This window comes from Bombina bombina, chromosome 1 (genome assembly GCF_027579735.1).
Source record: "Bombina bombina isolate aBomBom1 chromosome 1, aBomBom1.pri, whole genome shotgun sequence".
Classification (NCBI taxonomy): domain Eukaryota; kingdom Metazoa; phylum Chordata; class Amphibia; order Anura; family Bombinatoridae; genus Bombina; species Bombina bombina.
Window position 1 is genome coordinate 637,565,605 of NC_069499.1, and position 20,818 is coordinate 637,586,422.

The 20,818-nt window shown below is 38.0% G+C and overlaps 1 protein-coding gene across 1 annotated transcript in view; it reads right to left on the reverse strand.

Annotated features, from left to right (window-relative positions):
• TEX11 (testis expressed 11) overlaps positions 1–20,818 on the reverse strand; it is an 827,067-nt gene that overhangs the window by 142,179 nt on the left and 664,070 nt on the right. The window contains exons 21-23 of the mRNA XM_053699074.1: positions 7,606–7,722; positions 7,438–7,510; positions 6,615–6,764 (exon numbers count right to left, since the gene is read on the reverse strand). Coding sequence (XP_053555049.1) covers positions 6,615–6,764; positions 7,438–7,510; positions 7,606–7,722 — 340 coding nt within the window. The remainder of the gene's footprint in view (positions 1–6,614; positions 6,765–7,437; positions 7,511–7,605; positions 7,723–20,818) is intronic.

Consider the following 20,818-nt stretch of genomic DNA (forward strand, 5'->3'; position numbering starts at 1 on the left):
TTAAATTATATGCTAAAATATTAGCAAATAGAATAAACACGTTTCTACAGAATATGATTCACACGGATCAGGTCAGTTTTGTCCCCCAGAGAGAAGCCAAAGATAACATTGGCAAAGTACTAAATTTAATGGAATATATAAAGCACTCTAATATTCCTATATACCTATCAACAGACGTTGAAAAAGCATTAGATCGGCTAGATTGGACTATTTTACACTCCACACTTCAAAAATTTGGTTTCCCCGCAAAATCTATACAAAAAATGATGGCACTATACACAAATCCATTGGCGCAGGTTAGGGTAAATGGTGTTCTCTCCGCAACGGGACAAGACAGGGCTGTCCCTTATACCCTATTCTATTTGTTCTCTCACTTGAGCCCCTAGCAATAAAAATACGTAAGATACTAATATACTAGGGATTAAAGACCAAATTTATAAACTGATGATATTCTCATGACATTAACCTCCCTGCTGCAGTCTCTCCCACATGTTTAGCGAGAGTTAATATCATAGTCGGCTAGATTTAGAGTTTGGCGTTAGCCGTCAAAACCAGCGTTAGAGGCTCCTAACACTGGTTTTGGGCTACCGCTGGTATTTAGAGTCAGTCAGGAAAGGGTCTAACGCTCACTTTGCAGCCGCGACTTTTCCATACCGCAGATCCCCCTACGCCATTTGCGTATCCTATCTTTTCAATGGGATCTTTCTAACGCCGGTATTTAGAGTCTTGAAAACTCCAGCCGCAGAAAAAAGTCAGGAGTTAAGAGATTTCTGGGCTAACGCCGGTTTATAAAGCTCCTAACTACTGTGCTCTAATGTACACTAACACCCATAAACTACCTATGTACCCCTAAACCGAGGCCCCCCACATCCCCGCCACTCTATTAAATTTTTTTAACCCCTAATCTGCCGACCGCACACCGCCGCAACCTATGTTATCCCTATGTACCCCTAATCTGCTGCCCCTAACACCGCCGACCCCTATATTATATTTATTAACCCCTAATCTGCCGCCACCAACGTCGCTGCTACCTACCTACACTTATTAACCCATAATCTGCCGACCGGACCTTGCCGCTACTCTAATAAATGTATTAACCCCTAAACTGCCTCACTCCCGCCTCAATAACCCTATAATAAATATTATTAACCCCTAATCTGCCCTCCCTAACATCGCCGACACCTAACTTCAAGTATTAACCCCTAATCTGCCGACCGGACCTCGTCGCTACTATAATAAATGTATTATCCCTTAAAGCTAAGTCTAACCCTAACAAAAACACCCCCCTAAGTTAAATATAATTTAAATCTAACAAAATAAATTAACTCTTATTAAATAAATTATTCCTATTTAAAGCTAAGTACTTACCTGTAAAATAAACCCTAATATAGCTACAATATAAATTATAATTATATTGTAGCTATTTTAGGATTAATATTTATTTTACAGGCAACTTTTTATTTATTTTAACCAGGTACAATAGCTATTAAATAGTTAAGAACTATTTAATAGCTACCTAGTTAAAATAATTGCAAAATTACCTGTAAAATAAATCCTAACCTAAGTTACAATTAAACCTAACACTACACTATCAATAAATTAATTAAATAAAATACCTACAAATAAATACAAATAAACTAAAGTACAAAAAAAAAAAAAGCTAAGTTACAAAAAATAAAAAAATTAATTACAAACATTATAAAAATATTACAACAATTTTAAGCTAATTACACCTACTCTAAGCCCCCTAATAAAATAACAAAGCCCCCCAAAATAAAAAAATGCCCTACCATATTCTAAAATTAAAATAGAAAAGCTCTTTTACCTTACCAGCCCTTAAAAGGGCTTTTTGCGGGGCATGCCCCAAAGAATTCAGCTCTTTTGCCTGTAAAAAAAATAATACAATACCCCCCCCAACATTATAACCCACCACCCACATACCCCTAATCTAACCTAAACCCCCCTTAAATAAACCTAACACTAAGCCCCTGAAGATCTTCCTATCTTGTCTTCACCATGCCAGGTATCACCGATCGTTCCAGGCTCCGAAGTCTTCATCCAAGCCCAAGCGGGGTCTGGCGATCCATCATCCGGCTGAAGTCTTCTATCAAGCGGCAAGAAGAAGTCCAGAAGAGGCTCCAAAGTCTTCATCCTATCCGGGAAGAAGAGGAGATCCGGACCGGCAACCAACTTGATCCAAGCGGCATCTTCTATCTTCATCCGATGACGAGCGGCTCCATCTTGAAGACATCCAGCGCAGATCCATCCTCTTCTTCCGACGTCCTAAGTCCGAATGAAGGTTCCTTTAAATGACGTCATCCAAGATGGCGTCCCTCGAATTCCGATTGGCTGATAGGATTCTATCAGCCAAATGGAATTAAGGTAGGGAAAATCTGATTGGCTAATTGAATCAGCCAATCAGATTGAGCTCGCATTCTATTGGCTGTTCCGATCAGCCAATAGAATGCGAGCTCAATCTGATTGGCTGATTGGATCAGCCAATCGGATTGAACTTGAATCTGATTGGCTGATTTTACAAATTGTCAATTGCCTTGAAAAAAATAATAGAGTGGTGTAGGCAGGGCAATGAGTCATATAAAAGGAATGTACATCTAGAAACACAGTTAGTAGGGTCCCTCAGATAGGAGGTATTTGCTGGGCACCACAAAAACCCATGATGGAAACGATCTCCAAGTACCCGATTATTAGGGAAACATGGTCAAACTGGATAATGATTTGAAATAAAAGACAAAATATTTCAACACCATACTCACCATTAACAACACTTAACCCTAATGCAGAGTTCCCAGTGGGGAATAGCGGAGAGAGGCCTGCCACTGGTGAACCGATATCATTAATGAACCATATGCCGATTTACTGTTTGTTAAATGGTGGACAATTTGCCCAGAGATCGGCGTTGATAGAAAAGGGTACACATCAATCAATTTAATTCTTGGTTATTTTACCATCAAGTAAGGCATTTCCTCACCACACACAAATCAAAAAATGACCTGCTGAGATGACCTACTGTATTTTAAACATACTGTCTATCGCAAGTCCCCCCTAAAAGAGTGATTTCCTTAATGTATAGGGACCTCCTCAAATCCCAATACCCAAATAAACCTAACTATACCCTCCAATGGTCGGAGTGGTTCAGGGAGACAGCCAAATTAGTGCACTCTGCCACAGTTTTAGAAACTAATACAATGCTTATCACTAGATGGTACCTGACCCCTAGCAAATTAAAACACATGTTTGAAGGTGCTAGTGACAGGTGCTGGAGGGGTTGTGGGCAGAGGGGCACTATGTACCATATATGGTGGAGATGCAAGGTTATACGCCCCTTCTGGACCCAAATACATGAACAAATGTGTAAAGTCATTGGAATCCCTTGAAAGAATATTGTTTAATGCACTTTCATATCCCATGTAAGATCAAGAAAAGTCTATATCAGGTCTTAATAAACACCGCTAAATGCTTGATTCCCTCTTTTTGGAAACAACCCCAGGTCCCTTCTATCTCCAATTGGATTACCCTAGCTCAGAACACCCTAGTTCTAGAAAGAATCCACTATGTAAAAACTGGGCAAATGACCCTCTACCATGACATGATGTTTCTGTGGGAACAATAAACTGGCGCTCTATAAGTTGAAAATGGTGAGGGACAGCTAGAGATTGGAGAATCAAAACTGGGGACGGGAGACTGAACTGTGATATAGGTACAGATGCTTTACTGGAAACTGGAATTTATCTACATGTCAAAACTGATGTAGATTGTTTACGCAACCTGGGGTGATACATGTTATGCTTGTTATCCCTTATGTTCTTCCCCCCCCCCCCTCTCCCCCACCTCCCTTTCCATTCTCCTATTGGTATTTTTCCCCAAGTTAACTACACTTATCATTGTAGAGGGGGCCAGATCTTAATCAGTATTTGGTTATCAAAAAGACACTAGATGGAAGATGTTGGGAGGGTTGGCTAACCTCCCCCCCTTGTATAAGAGACACTTCAATGCTGACCATAGCTGGACTATAATCTCCTATTTAATGGTCTCTATTGTATGTACCCTATATCTGATAATTTGTTTTTGGGTAAATGTAGTGTGGGTACGCCCACATGGGAAAATGTTGTAACTTGGATTTATTCCGTTTGTTTGTTGTCTTTGGAAAAGAATAAACACTAAAATAAAAAAAATAAAAAAATATAGAGACTTTAATAAACTTTGAATTAAAGCTAAAAAAAATAATTTTGGGACACCTGAGAAGAAAAACTGTGGCATATTTTGAACATTGTCAAAAAACTCCTAAACAATCTTGGCTCAAAAAGCTAAAATGTTGTGTTCTCTCAACACATGAGGAACAGAAAAAGGACTGGCGGACTATATAATCATTTAAACAAAAAGGATATCTGTAATCTATAACAGAGTCTTGATCCCTCTTAACAGAAATAAAATAAAAATATAAAATTTTACTAAAATGTTATACAGAAAAAAACGTTAAGGTCTCTTTAAATTTTAAACAGTAAATGCTTTATTTTTGATGAACTGGAAAAAAACGTATGTTTTATTTTTGAACTGACAAAACGTAATTGCTTTATTTTTTACTGCAAAATAAAGATTCAACACACTTCAAACAGCTTCTACACCTCAGCTTAGCTCTGCTGAGTTGTCAACCTTGTTGGATTACCAGAGATAATGTATATGAAAAACAGAACCAAAACAGAGCTGTTGTAAATAATGTTAAACTATCTTTAATTTGTTTTAACTAAAAACGGCAAGTAGCCAGATTTCTCTCATTCATATACCGTAATTGAGAGAAAATATGTGCACAAAAGAGAATTCTACCGCCACACAAGCCCCGCCCATCGGGGGCGTGTCAAAATTAACGTGTCAATCAACATTTTACGTGAAGCTCCATAATAAATAACTAACAGAGTATCACCAACATTGAGCCTATTTACTCAAGTGTCCAGTGCCTGCAAATGCTGCCGTATATAATCCCCTTAAATACATTAGGATTACTGTATCATTCCAGGAAAATAATAAAATGTCATATTTTTTCCTAATGAATAAAGTGCCCAAGTCCTTTTTCGGAGTCCTTTTTCTCTATTAGTCCCAAAAAAAATAAAGACAGCACTTACCTCATAAATCTGCCAGGCAGCAAGGCAGCTCACTAGGTTTGAGAGGTCCTCTCCCTCACATGGACCTGTGGAAAAAGAGATAAAGACTGAGTAATCTTACTCAGGCTTTTAGGATTAGGGCAGCATTAATATATATGGGAGGCGCAGTGAGAATTATGTCCCACAAGTTCCCATTGCTCTAAAGCCACCACTGCTCTACTGAAGAGACTGATATGGACTACGGCTACAGCCTAGAACAAAGCAGCAAAATCTTGTACTACTTAAAAAATAATAAACTTTTGATTGAAGAATATTTTACTAACACCTAACTTTACCACTTCCTTGCTCTAATGTAGGCAAAGAGAATGACTGTGGTGGGATAGAAGGGAGGTGATATTTAACAGCTTTGCTGTTGTGCTCTTTGCCGCCTCCTGCTGGGCATGAGTGATATTCCCAACAGTAATTAATGATGATCAGTGGACTCATTGTGTCATTAGAAAGAAAATCTTGCCATTGCAAGGTGTTTACTTTCTCTAAAGATAGTTATGGACGAAATTTGGTCTGGGGTTTCAGTGTAGTGTTTTTTGCATTTCCCAGCATTCTTTATCTTTAATGCAGAAACAACAGTGTGTTTGCTGCTGCTTCCATAAAGGTTGCTAATTTCTTATGATTCCTGCTTGCTTTGTTCCCTATTCAGTAAGTATTCTTTAGTCACTGTTTGTGATGTGTCATTGATTATGTTTTTAGAGATAGAGGGTTTTGCTAGGCATATTACTCATATAGATTATGCTAAAGTTAAGGCATTCAATACTATGGTGAAACACTGTGCAGTCTGTGATGTTACATTTGTTGACCAGCAGAGTAAGCTTTGTCATACTTGCGGGGTTGCTGTTTTTTAAGAAAAGACATTTTATAATGGTTCTGAGGCTTATCTATTTCTGTGCCACAGAATTGTCCCAAAGCATGGTATTTCAGTACTCATATAGAACTTAGGTTTCTGCAATGATGACTCTTAAAATAATCCTGTATCTCTCTTGGAATGTACCTTATAGAATTACTTTATAAATGTGATGCCCCAATTGCTAATTGATCTCCTAGTCATGTGCCTAGGAGCACAACTAGAAAGCATATGTCTAAGCTAGTTCATCTTGCTAAGCTGTAGACTATAGAAAATGTCAATGCAAAAGGAAAGATCATATGCCAGCAGCTACTGATACTAATAGCAAGTCAGTTGTCTTATTTGTACCACTCAAAAATAACTGTGATTAACCAATCAGAAGCATGAGGAGGTTCAATTTTGACACTGGGACTGACCATCTGTAGTCCAGAATTGTCCCAAAGCAAAGTATTAAGGGGAGTGTTTGGGGGAGTTCCTGCAGTACAAAGATACTTGCTCTGTTATTTAGTTCCACCATTATATTTGTTTTGCAGCTATCTGACCATTATCTCAATTATTGGGACTCAGCACAGCCAGTTTTGTTTTCTAATTAAACTTACATGCAATACTTTCTAGTGTTTTTATTTCAAGAGTAGGTAGCTCCCAAACCGATTCAAGTACAGTTTCTAGTCTTGGGTCATTCAGTTTAGCTCTGGTTTCAAACTCATAAAGTAATAAAAGAATTTCAGTGGGATCCTGAGAAAAGTCTCCTAAAAAGAAGAGAACAATGTCAGTACTTGTTCTGTTATTATTACTAAAGAGCAGTTACAGATGGAAAATGCAGAATTAAAGAATGCCTGTTTGATATTCTATGGGATACATTGCTACATGATTCATTAAAGCTTGCTTGGTCTGAAAGCTAAACATACAAGATCCTCTTGTGATATTCATTAATAGGTAATATATAATTTAACGCTTAGTTTTTTTTTTGAGCATAGTATTTAATTTTGGAATATGTTTTTTTTAACTATACATTATTTTATATTATATGCTACAAATGTGCCTCTAAATGTCAGTGAGTGAACTGAACAAAATAGTTCTTGTGTTAATATGAAATGTTCTCACTGCCTTTAGAATATTTATAAAGCCCTTATACCACCAACTAAATTGCACTAGCAGCATCACAATTTAATATGTATTCACTAAACTGCCATGCAAACCAATGATTTCACTGGAGCCCTTTTACTTTCTATAGAGAGCAGGTTGCTGATAACGATGCTCAGTTACTGTTCTTTATTAATACAGAAATGGCTGCCATTGTGGGGTTTAGAAGATGCAGTTTCCCAGACAAAAGTGTTCATAATTAATTCATATGAGACTCTGAAAGTAGCTCTGTATTATAGGAGTTATATTTCAGACAAAGGGATTTGCGTTACCACATACCTGTAGACTGCAGCACTTTCCAGATCTCTCTACACAACTGGATATGCTCCAGTGATTGATTGAGCAACCCAACCTGCAATCCAAGAAATATCCAGCAATACCATAAGTACTGGGGCCACTTTAGTAAATCAGGAAGCACATCCAAGTCAAAAGAAGATAATTTAGTACCTGTTCTATGCGGTCTGATGCCTTTCGGGCCATTTCCAAATCTACAGCAGTTGCCATAAGTAAACATGATTTCTGTGCCACAAGTATTGGTTTATCACATGGGCAGAACAGTGATAGCTGTAGAAACACAGATATTGGCCAAGATTACAAGGGGGGTGCAAAAACACTACTCAGTAAAATCAATAGCGCTCATATTAAAAGTTGAAAGTAAAAAGGTTGCTCTAGAGAGAAAGCCTCTGAAGATTGTATGTATATATATATATATATATATATATATATATATATATATATATATATATATATATATATATATATATATATATATATATGTTCTGCAATCCATGCACTCCAACCTTACTGGTTATTCTATTTCGCCCGGGTGTCTCCTCAAATAATTTTCATACACATCCATACAATATAGATGGCACTTACAGGTCTTGATCATTTTTATGATTTTATTCATGCAACAATCACATAATTCAAGTCGACGTTTCGGCTCCACACATGAGTCTTTTTTAAGACAATCTTCTAAGCATTGCTAGCATTTGGGAAATGGCAATTTAAACACGCTAAACAAACAAACAAGATTGTCTTGAAAAAGGCTCATGTGTGGAGCCGAAACATCAAATTGAATTATGTGATTGTTGCATGAATAAAATCATAACAATTATCAAGACCTCTGAGTGCCCTCTATATCGTATGGATATATATATATTATATAAAAGTATTATATTAGTCACAGCACCACTGAAAAGTTCTGTCTATAATTAACAAATCAAATGAAATGAAAAATCCTGTTAATATGTAGGGTGCAAGAGTCTAGTAAAACCTCCAATTCTACCATACAATAATTATAACAAAAAAAACTCAGCACACCTGAAATGCAAAAAATACAACTAGATTTTATTATAGAGTATCTAAATACAATTCTAAAACCTGAATCCAACCCTTTCAACCCATCCACTCATGCAAAGCACATTCATTCATAAAACAAACTGATTCGACTCAGGCGTCCCTGGAAGAATCAACAGAAGGCTCTCACAAAGACACTGCTCTTGTATATTCAAGAGTATATCCTAGAAAGTTCATTTGAAGATGGACAGTCCCGTAAACATACTGAACTTTCAAACTTGTATCCAAATGATTATTCTTTGATGTAAGCTAATAGACAAAGTTGCTGTGAAAATTTCTTTTTACAATTAGAAACATATCCTCTTAAGCATGAGGTTTAATAAGCATTTCCACAGGCTGTGATAATTATGTTTCTTTTAGCAAGTGTAAGCACATCTATATGTTAGTGCATATTGCAAAAAAGATGTCAAAAAGCCGTTAGTTCGTCCAGCATAAGTGTAAAAGTCAATCTGTATTCACTCTCAACCTACTCCAAGGCTCTTTCAAAGTTCCCCTTTATCGAACCACTCATGCGGTAGGGTTATATTCAGCCTGAGTATCGGTGTGTGGCAATTCTAACAGTTGATGTCACAACCTATGCGTAACATATGCAGCGTCTCCCAGCACTATTGTGTTAGTATATTAGAGTGTCTCTAATGCAGTGGAAGCTGTAAGTTAAGACAGCATATGTATCACCAATCATCTGTGTGAGCTGGTATTACGTCTGGATTAGTATGGAAACTGGCCAGTTAAAACATGCATGTTAATTAACTTTTATGATACTTGCAGTTCCATGTCCTCTCGAACAGATAGGAGTGCCCCCGACTTTAATCCACTGGTGCGGACGGGAAAACAAACACCACCTGTTATGATTTCATCTCATTGTGGAACAACGGCTCTGTTGGTAATTCTTTGTCTTTAGCATCAAAAGGCCTTGCTAAAAGAAACATAATTATCACAGCCTGTGGAAATGCTTATTAAACCTCATGCTTAAGAGGATATGTTTCTAATTGTAAAAAGAAATTTTCACAGCAACTTTGTCTATTAGCTTACATCAAAGAATAATCATTTGGATACAAGTTTGAAAGTTCAGTATGTTTACGGGACTGTCCATCTTCAAATGAACTTTCTAGGATATACTCTTGAATATACAAGAGCAGTGTCTTTGTGAGAGCCTTCTGTTGATTCTTCCAGGGACGCCTGAGTCGAATCAGTTTGTTTTATGAATGAATGTGCTTTGCATGAGTGGATCGGTTGAAAGGGTTGGATTCAGGTTTTAGAATTGTATTTGGATATATATATATATACTGTATATATATATATATATATATGTGTGTGTGTATTTTTGTATGTATATAAATACAGAGAGAAGCGCTCTCGCAGGAACGAACAACCAGCTCAATAACATTGATAGCCTGTTCTATGGTGATTTACCACCTTGGTGCAGCTTCTTTTTAGCCCAGTAGTAATGCTTTTCACAAAGTAGAACTTTCCTGTAGTATATCAGTCTAATCCTGCCTATTATGGTTAGTCCAGCCCCAAAATACCAGGCAAATCCTCTATAAACAAGGAACACAGCAACCACAGACAATTGTTTCGGCCTTCATTGGGACTCATCAGTGAAGTGTAGCCATATTCCTCTAAGCACACTGAGCAAGGAGTCCACTTCTGGTTGCCCCTTTTTCCCTTAGGGAGACATACAGAGAGAAGCGCACTCACAGGAATGAACAACCAGCCGAATAACATTGTTAGCCTGTTCCACCTGAGTACCACAAACATAATATTATTTTTGTTCACAAATATTAATCAATAAGTTTAGATTGAAGAATAAGTTTGGATTTTGGAATTCCGGATTTGGGGATTTGTAGCTGTAAATATTGGCACCCCTGCATTTCTGTCAGATAATGCACCACTTCGTCTGGAAAATTGTTGCAATTACAAATGTTTAGGCATTCTCATGTTTATTTCTTTTGTTTGTATTGGTATGACACAAAAAAGTGGAGGGAAAAAAGCCAAATCTGACACATTCCACTCAAAACTCCAAAAATGGACTGGACAAAATTATTGACAAAATTGCATTCCAAGTTTGTGATGCTCCTGTAATTTGTAATTAAACTCACCTGTATCAATTAACAGGTTCTGACAATATAGAAATCACACCGGCAACCAGTTGAAATGGTAAAAAATTAACTAATTCTTTCTGTTGTGTATCTCTGTGTACCACACTGAGCATGGAGAAGAGAAAGAGCAGCAAAGAATTGTCTGAGGATTTGAGAACAAAAATTGTGAAAAAGCATGGACAATCTCAAGGTTACAAGTCCATCTCCAGCTATCTTAATGATCTTGTGTCCACTGTGCGCAACATTGTCAAGAGGTTTACAGCCCATGACACTGCAGCTAATCCCCTTGCACATTGGCGAAAAAGAAAAATTGAAGGAAGATTGCAATAAAGGATTGTTCGAATGGTGGATAAAGAACCTCAATCAAGTTCCAGACAAAACTGACCTTCAGGCACAGGGTACAAATGTGTCAGCTTGCACTATATGTCGCCATCTGAATGCTAAGGTAGGAGACCCAGGAGGACCCCACTGCTGACACAGAAACAAAAAAACCCAGATTGAATTCTGCCAAAACTTACCCGAGAAAGCCAAAATTCTTTAGGGAGAATGTGCTGTGGACAGATGAAACAAAATCAGTTTTTTGGTAAAGCTCATCATTCTACGGTTTTCAGAAAAATTAGGCTATTAAAGAAAAGAATACAGTCCCTACAGTCAAACATGGTGGAGGTTAACTGATGTTTTGGGGTTGCTTTGCTGCTTCAGGCATTGGATGTCTTGACTGTGTGCATGGCATTATGAATCTAAAGACTACCAAATAATTCTGTGGTGCAATGTAGGGTCCAGTGTCAAAAAGATGGGCCTCCGTCAGAGGTCATGGGTCTTACAGCAGGTCAATGACCCAAAGCACACGTCAAAAAGCACCCAGAAATGGTTTTAGACAAAGCGCTGGAGAGTACTGAACTGGCCAGCAATGAGTCCAGATCTCAATCCCAAAGAGCACCTGTGGAGAGATTTCAAAACCTGGAGCAGTTGGCGAAAAGGGGTGTGCTACCAAATATTAAAATGAGGGTGCCAATAATTTTGCCCAGTCCATTTTTGGAGTTTTGAGTGGAATGTGTCAGATTTGTCTCTTTTCTCTCCACGTTTTTTTGTGTCATACCAATACAAAGAAAAGAAATAAACATGAGAATGCCTAAACATTTGTAATTGTAACAATTTTCTGGGCAAAGTGGTGCCTTATCTGACAGAAATGCAGGAGTGTATATAAAAAGATATACAGTGGGACCTCGGTTTACGAATTTAATGCGTTCTCTGGGACGTTTCGTATTGCGAAAAATTTGTAAACCGAAACACGGTTTCCCATAGGAATGCATTGAAAACCAATTAATGCGTTCCGGAGGTGAGAAAAAAGGCTCCAAAACCTGCTGCAAAAGGCTCCAAAAGGCTCCACAACTTGCTGCAAATGGCTCCAAAAGGCTCAGCAACTTGCTGCAAATGGCTCCAAAACCGGGACACTTGTTTCGTATTGCGTAGGAATGCATAGGAATGCATTGAAAACCAATTAATTCGTTCGTATTGCGAAAATTTTTTGTAAACTGAGGCATTTTTTCCCCAGAATTTTCATTCGTAAACCGAAATTTCGTTTACCGAGTCGTTCGTTAACCGAGGTCCCACTGTATAGCTATATTTAAAAAAAATTTTTTTTACTGAGTCAAGAATAAAACTATTTATGTTTTTTAAATTAAAAAGCGGTGTTAACACTGTTTTAAAGTGATATGGTATATGACAAGCTGTTGGACTGGTAAGGGCTAAAAGGAATATATGTTCAGTATGTGTATATATATATTTTGATGTATGTGTACACATACATACATAAACACACGTATATACTGTACAAACACAAACAAATCTACACACATACATATACACCTCTGAGCCCTTCCCAGTCCAACACCATTTCATATAATATATCACTTTAACCCCTTTACTACTGGGAATTTCACAGAAAAATTTGTACAGGGATTTTTTTGGCATTTTTTGCTATCACTCTATTTAAACAGAAATAGAGACTTTACCTATGAAAAAATATATATTTTTAAAGTAGAAAACAAGGTCCTTTTTGGTATATTTGATGCCACTATTTGACTGCCAAATATAATCATATATAAAATTGTAAAGTTTGGGGTTTCACTGAAATTATTTATACACAACTCCTGCAGTCATAAAACATATTGTTTTAAAAGCTTCTCTGGGATCCCCTTTGCTCAGAAACAGTAGACATGCTGGTTTTTGGTAATTAGTTGACTACTAATTGGAGCTGTCAACCACACTTCTTACATTTCTGGCAGTGATGGGGTTAATCAGTTAGCTTGTAAGGTTAATATTTGCTGTACTGTAGGGGTTACCCTCCCACCTGGCACCTCTCACCCCTTGATCCCTACTAAACAGCCCTCCCCTATGTTCACCACTATTTTAGGTACTTTTTAAAATTTTATAATTATTAATAGTAGTAAGAAGCTACACGTTGTCAAACTTAATTTGACAGGTGCCACGCCCCTTTTTATGTAAATATCTGCCCATTTCTGCCCAAGTCTCCGCCCATATACCCACCCCTAGAATCCACCCCGTTTTAATATTGATAATGATTTTGATATGGTAATGATATAGTTGCGTGATAAATAAAATTTATTTTTATTCATTGTAATGATTTTTATATGGTAATTATATAGTTGCGGAATAAATAAAATGTATTTTTATTGATTGAATAATTGTTTTATGAACGAGTGAAATGTTTTTTACTTTGCTGTGGTATATGTAATATCCAATAGGTTTTGTAGTTAGTGAATATTTTTAAAACCCTTTAAAATATTTATGTTTAAGGATATGGGCATGACAAAAAAAATTAATAAACATGTTGTAATATATATATTATATATATATTATATATATATATATACACACACACACAAAGAGAGAGAGAATGAAAGAGAGAGAAATAGAGTGCTGTATTAAAAAAAAAATAAAAAAAAAAAAAATATATATATATATATATATATATATATATATTACACACACACAGAGAGAAAGAGAGAGAGATGTATTCACACACACAAAAAAAAATATATATATATATATATGTATATACATATACAAACACAGACAGTGATGGGGTTTTTTTTTTTTACAATGACAGGTGTGGACTGCGAGAATGAGGACTGTCTTTTTAGGTGGTGATTGCTGACAATGACAGGTGTGGAATGTCAACATGGGGCTTTCCTTTTTATTGGTGGGCTTTAAATAAAGCATTTCACCATGCAGGTCCATACACAAGTCACTAACATGACTAGCCAGCCGTCAACACTCGAAAATGGTTTTATTTTTTATTTCTGATTAGTTGTTGCAATTCACGTTATCCCCTATTATTATATATGTTTATTTAATTTAATAATCTTATATGTTTTAGGTATAATGTTAAATAATGTGTAATTATTTTCTAAATTTCTATGACATGTACTGTTAAATAATAATTTTGTTCTATCATATTTTTTTAACTGTAAAATTATAATATAAAAATTGTAGGTTTTTTTTGTTGTTGTAATTTTTACTATCACGTTAGACCTATTAGTAGATACATTTATTTAATTTATTTATACGTCTAGATAATAATTTGTACTCTATTTTTGTACATTTCTATCAAACGCTGAACCATATTCATAATTGTATAAAATGATGGTATAAAATATATTTGTTTAAAAATTAGACTTAGAATATTTTCATTTTACCGGTCACATACTATGGTATCATTTCCTTAAAAATATCTGTTTTAATCTCTTATTTAGATCCATTCATAAATGCTTAAAATGATACATTTTGTACGTTTCAACAATACACTTTTTTTTCCTTTCATTTCCTTTAAAACAGTAACCTTAAATAGCCTGTATGGTTGAATTATAGGAACATTTAGAAGAAATCCCCTTTGATGAATGTGCCATGGACAAGTGGTCTATAGAAATACAAGATATTTATTTTTACAATATCCAATGTTGTTTAATAATTTTTAAATTGTGTCATACGCGTATGTGTGTGTGTATATATATATATATATATATATATATATATATATATATATATATATATATATATTTATATATTTTTTCAAAAACCAAATGTAATATATTTCAGATATCTCATAATGTACAACTGCCATATTGTCAATAGAAATATTAGTTATTTATTTTTATTTGTTTAATATAATTGCATTATAGGTATATAAACCATGTACTTTAGACTGTTTAATATATTTGCAAACCAAAAGTAATATATTTCATATTTTTTTTTATACACATTTTCAGAATACTATATCGATAATTTCAATATAGAGCTACTCGATAATGAAACGCAAAGTCATAAATCAAGACATGGACGGTAAGATTACAAGCTGGGCATATGGCATGCGATACTAACTTCTGTCCTAGGGACAAGTCTGAACATGTCTGAGTCTTAACATATATAGTTTTTTACGAAATATATTAATATTGTTTGTTTATTTTCCCAGAAATAGCCACATTAACAAAAGAAAATTGCATTGTACCGCTCGAGAGACATACGGCGACACTTGTACCCGCTTGAAAACAACGTTCACGAAGAACAGCAAAAGGATTTATATGTGAAAAAACAGAATTTATGCTTACCTGATAAATTACTTTCTCTTGCGGTGTATCCAGTCCACGGATTCATCCTTTACTTGTGGGATATTCTCATTCCCTACAGGAAGTGGCAAAGAGAGCACACAGCAAAGCTGTCCATATAGCTCCCCCTCTAGCTCCACCCCCCAGTCGTTCGACCAAAGGTTAGGAAGAAAAAGGAGAAACCATAGGGTGCAGTGGTAACTGTAGTTTAAACAAAAAATTTTTTACCTGACTTAAATGCCAGGGCGGGCCGTGGACTGGATACACCGCAAGAGAAAGTAATTTATCAGGTAAGCATAAATTCTGTTTTCTCTTGCAAGGTGTATCCAGTCCACGGATTCATCCTTTACTTGTGGGATACCAATACCAAAGCTTTAGGACATGGATGAAGGGAGGGAACAAGACAGGTACCTTAAACGGAAGGCACCCCTGTTTGCAAAACCTTTCTCCCAAAAATAGCCTCAGAAGAAGCAAAAGTATCGAATTTGTAAAATTTGGCAAAAGTATGCAGTGAAGACCAAGTCGCTGCCTTACAAATCTGTTCAACAGAAGCCTCATTTTTGAAAGCCCATGTGGAAGCCATTGCTCTGGTAGAATGAGCAGTAATTCTTTCAGGAGGCTGCTGGCCAGCAGTCTCATAGGCCAAACGGATGATGCTTTTCAGCCAAAAGGAAAGAGAGGTAGCAGTCGCTTTCTGACCTCTCCTCTTACCAGAATAGATAACAAACAAAGAAGATGTTTGTCTGAAATCCTTAGTTGCTTGTAAATAGAACTTTAAAGCACAAACTACATCAAGATTGTGTAATAGACGTTCCTTCTTCGAAGATGGATTAGGACACAGAGAAGGAACAACTATTTCCTGGTTAATATTCTTGTTAGAAACAACTTTAGGAAGAAAACCAGGCTTGGTACGCAAAACTACCTTATCTGCGTGGAACACCAGGTAAGGTGAATCACACTGTAAGGCAGATAATTCTGAAACTCTTCTAGCAAAAGAGATAGCTATCAAAAACAAAACTTTCCAAGATAACAACTTAATGTCTATGGAATGTAAAGGTTCAAACGAAACCCCTTGAAGAACTGAAAGAACTAGATTCAAACTCCATGGCGGAGCCACAGGTTTATAGACAGGCTTGATTCTGACTAAAGCCTGAACAAACGCTTGAACATCTGGTACCTCTGCCAGACGCTTGTGTAACAGGATAGACAAAGCAGATATTTGTCGTTTTAAGGAACTAGCTGACAATCCTTTCTCCAATCCTTCTTGGAGAAAAGCCAATATCCTGGGAATCCTAATCTTACTCCATGAGTAACCCTTGGATTCACACCAACAAAGATATTTCCGCCATATCTTATGGTAGATTTTCCTGGTGACAGGCTTTCTAGCCTGAATCAGAGTATCTATAACTGACTCAGAGAACCCACGCTTTGATAGAATTAAGCGTTCAATCTCCAAGCAGTCAGACGTAGAGAAACTAAATTTGAATGCTTGAACGGACCCTGTATCAGAAGATCCTGCCTCAGTGACAATGTCCATGGTGGGACAGAGGACATGTCCACTAGGTCTACATAACAAGTCCTGCGTGGCCACGCAGGCGCTATCAGAATCACCAAAGCCTTCTCCTGCTTGATTCTGGCAACCAGACGCGGGAGGAGAGGAAACGGTGGAAAAACATAAGCCAGATTGAAGGACCAAGGCGCTGCTAGAGCATCTATCAATACCGCCTTGGGATCCCGGGACCTGGACCTGTAGAGAGGAAGTTTGGTGTTCTGACGGGACGCCATCAGATCCAACTCTGGAATGCCCCAAAGCTGAGTCAGCTGGGCAAATGCCTCCGGGTGGAGTTCCCACTCCCCCGGGTGAAAAGTCTGACGACTTAAAAAATCCGCCTCCCAGTTGTTTACTCCTGGGATGTGAATTGCTGAGAGATGGCAGGAGTGATCCTCCGCCCACCTGATTATTTTGGTTACTTCCGTCATTGCTAGGGAACTCTTTGTTCCCCCTGATGATTGACGTAAGCTACAGTCATGATGTTGTCCGACTAAAATTTGATGTATTTGGCCGCAGCTAGTTGAGGCCATGCCTGAAGAGCGTTGAATATTGCCCCTCAGTTCCAGAATGTTTATTGGGAGAAGAGTTTCTTCCCGAGACCATAAGCCCTGAGCTTTCAGGGAGTCCCAGACCGCACCCCAGCCTAACAGACTGGCGTCGGTCGTTACAATGATCCACTCTGGTCTGCGGAAACATATTCCCTGAGACAGGTGATCCTGAGACAACCACCAGAGAAGAGAATCTCTGGTCTCCTGGTCCAACTGAATTTGAGGAGACAAATCTGCATAATCCCCATTCCACTGTTTGAGCATGCATAGTTGCAGTGGTCTGAGGTGTATCCGAGCAAAAGGGACTATGTCCATTGCCGCTACCATTAGTCCGATTGTCTCCATGCACTGAGCTACAGATGGCCGAGGAATGGAATGAAGAGCTCGGCAAGTAGTTAACAGTTTTAACTTTCTGACCTCCGTCAGAAATATTTTCATTTCTATCAAGTCTATCAGAGTTCCTAGGAATGGAACTCTTGTGAGGGGGGAGAGAGAACTATTTTTTATGTTCACCTTCCACCCGTGAGACCTCAGAAAGGCCAATACGATCTCCGTGTGAGATTTGGTTCTTTGGAAAGTCGACGCCTGAATTAAGATGTCGTCTAAGTAAGGCGCCACTGCTATGCCCCGTGGTCTTAGCACCGCCAGGAGGGACCCTAGCACCTTTGTGAAAATTCTGGGAGCAGTGGCCAACCCGAAAGGAAGAGCCACAAACTGATAATGCTTGTCCAGAAAGGCGAAAGGAACGAAAATTAGCCTTGTTCTTTGTCTTAAAGGGCTTGTCCTGAGGGAGAGCATGGCCTTTTCCCCCGGTGATATCTGAAATAATCTCTTTCAATTCAGGCCTGAAGAGGGTCTTTCCTTTGAAAGGGATGTTCAAAAGCTTGGATTTAGACGACACATCGGCCGACCAGGACTTTAGTCATAGCGCCCTGCGCGCCAAAATGGCGAACCCTGAATTTTTCGGCGCTAACTTAGCTATTTGGAAAGCGGCGTCGTGATAAAAGCATTAGCCAGCTTTAGAGCCTTAATTCTATCCATAATTTCCTCATATGAGGTCTCCGCCTGGAGCAAGTCTTCCGGCGCCTCAAACCAGAAAGCAGCTGCAGTAGTTAAAGGAATAATGCAGGCAATAGGTTGGAGAAGAAAACCTTGTTGAACAAAAATTTTCTTAAGTAAACCCTCTAACTTCTTATCCATAGGGTCTTTAAAAGCACAACTGTCTGCAATTGGTATGGTTGTGCGTTTAGCAAGTGTAGAAATAGCCCCCTCCACCTTAGGGACCGTCTGCCACGAGTCCCACACAGGGTCAGGTATGGGGAACATTTCCTCAAAAACAGGAGGGGGAGCAAAGGGAACACCTGGTCTATCCCACTCCCTAGTAACGATATCCGCAATCCTTTTAGGGACCAGAAACGTATCCATGTAAACCGGGACCTCTAGGTACTTGTCCGTTTTACACAATTTCTCTGGGATCACCAAAGGGTCGCAGTCATCCAGAGTAGCTAATACCTCCCTAAGCAAAACGCGGAGGTGTTCTAGTTTAAATTTAAAAGCCAATGTATCTGAATCTGTCTGAGGAGGAACCCTTCCTGAATCAGAGACTTCTCCCTCAGACATCAAATCCCTTGCTCCCACTTCAGAGCGTTGTGAGGGTATATCGGATACGGCTACCAAAGCGTCAGAATGCTCATAATCTGTTCTTAAAACGGAGCTATCACACTTTGCAGGTATCATGGGCAGTTTAGATAAGAAGGCTGTAAGAGAATTATCCATGACTGCCGCTAAGTCTTGTAATGTAAAAGTGTTAGACGCACTAGAGGTACTAGGCGTCGCTTGCGCGGGCGTAACTAGTTGTGACACTTGGGAAGAGGCAGACGGGCTACCCTCGTTACCTTCAGTCTGAGAATCATCTTGGGCCACATTTTTAAGTGCAACAATATGATCTTTAAAGTGTATAGACATATCAGTACAAGTGGGACACATTCTGAGAGGGGGTTCCACCATGGCTTCTAAACACATTGAACACGGATTTTCCTTAGTTTTAGACATGTTTAATAGACTAGTAATATATACAAGCAGGCTTGGAAATCACTTTAATCAAATAAAAAACACAATTTGAAAAAAAATGTTACTGTGCCTTTAAGAAATAAAAAGAGCACACAATTTTCCAAAACAGTGAAAAATGCAGCAATTCTCCTGAAATTTTCACAGTATGTACTTAAAGCCTTAATAAGATTGCACCACAAGTTTCAAAACGATTAACCCCTTAATGCCCAAACCGGAGCAGCCTAAAGCCAACACCTGGTTAAAAATAGTACAGCACCTTGCCACAGCCTTGCTGTGGCCCTACCTGCCCTTAGGGATCAGATTTGGGGGAATAAAGCTTCTATAAGGCCCTCAAACAGCAGCAGGACCCTCCATGTGAAGCAGCATGAACTTCTCTGCCATTCTAAGTGCGCATCTAAGGCGCAAAATTAGGCCCCTCCCACTCTACTCCGGAGTTGTGAGGCCTAATAAATCACTCTTAAGTGACTAAAAACCAGTCATGTGGGTAATAACCCCAGAAAGAACCCCAAAAGGACTTTCAAAGTGTTTACAAACGATATTTTTCTTGAACTGAATCAGTGTCAACCAGCATAATTAGCCCTGTTATGTAAGCATTCAATTCCATACTAAGTCTGTGAACATAGCTTACCCTCCCCTAATGGGGATATTGTCAGTCTCTTCTAGCATTATCTCAGTCTTGTCTAGAAATAAATAACTGAACATACCTCATTGCAGATTACCCTGCAAACCGTTCCCCCCAACTGAAGTTTTCTGGTACTCCTCAGTCCTGTGTGGGAACAGCAGTGGATTTTAGTTACAACATGCTAAAATAATTTTCCTCTCAGCAGAAATCTTCATCACTTTTCTGCTAGAGAGTAAATAGTACAAACCGGTACCATTTAAAATAACAAACTTTTGATTGAAGATAATAAAAACTACAATTCTAACACCACATTCACTTTACCATCCCGTAGAGAGACCCTAGTGCTTAGAGCCGGCAAAGAGAATGACTGAAGGGTGGAGCTAGAGGGGGAGCTATATGGACAGCTTTGCTGTGTGCTCTCTTTGCCACTTCCTGTAGGGAATGAGAATATCCCACAAGTAAAGGATGAATCCGTGGACTGGATACACCTTGCAAGAGAAAAGGTATATATTTATTCATTATTTATTTATTCCAAATCTACTAATTCCTCTTTACACGGAAATGGCATTTAATTCATTGGAACTTTATTTTAAACCAATTTTTAATAGAACAACATGTCTATTTTGCATCTAATGGTTTTTTTTTTTTTTTTAGTTTCAAAGCTATCCAGAAAATACGGGCGCAGCAAACATTACATAGAAAGAAGATGGTGAGGTGGCTTCGACATCAACAGCGAATGTGACGCATGAACCAACAACGCGCTCAAAGAGTGTAAAAAGCGG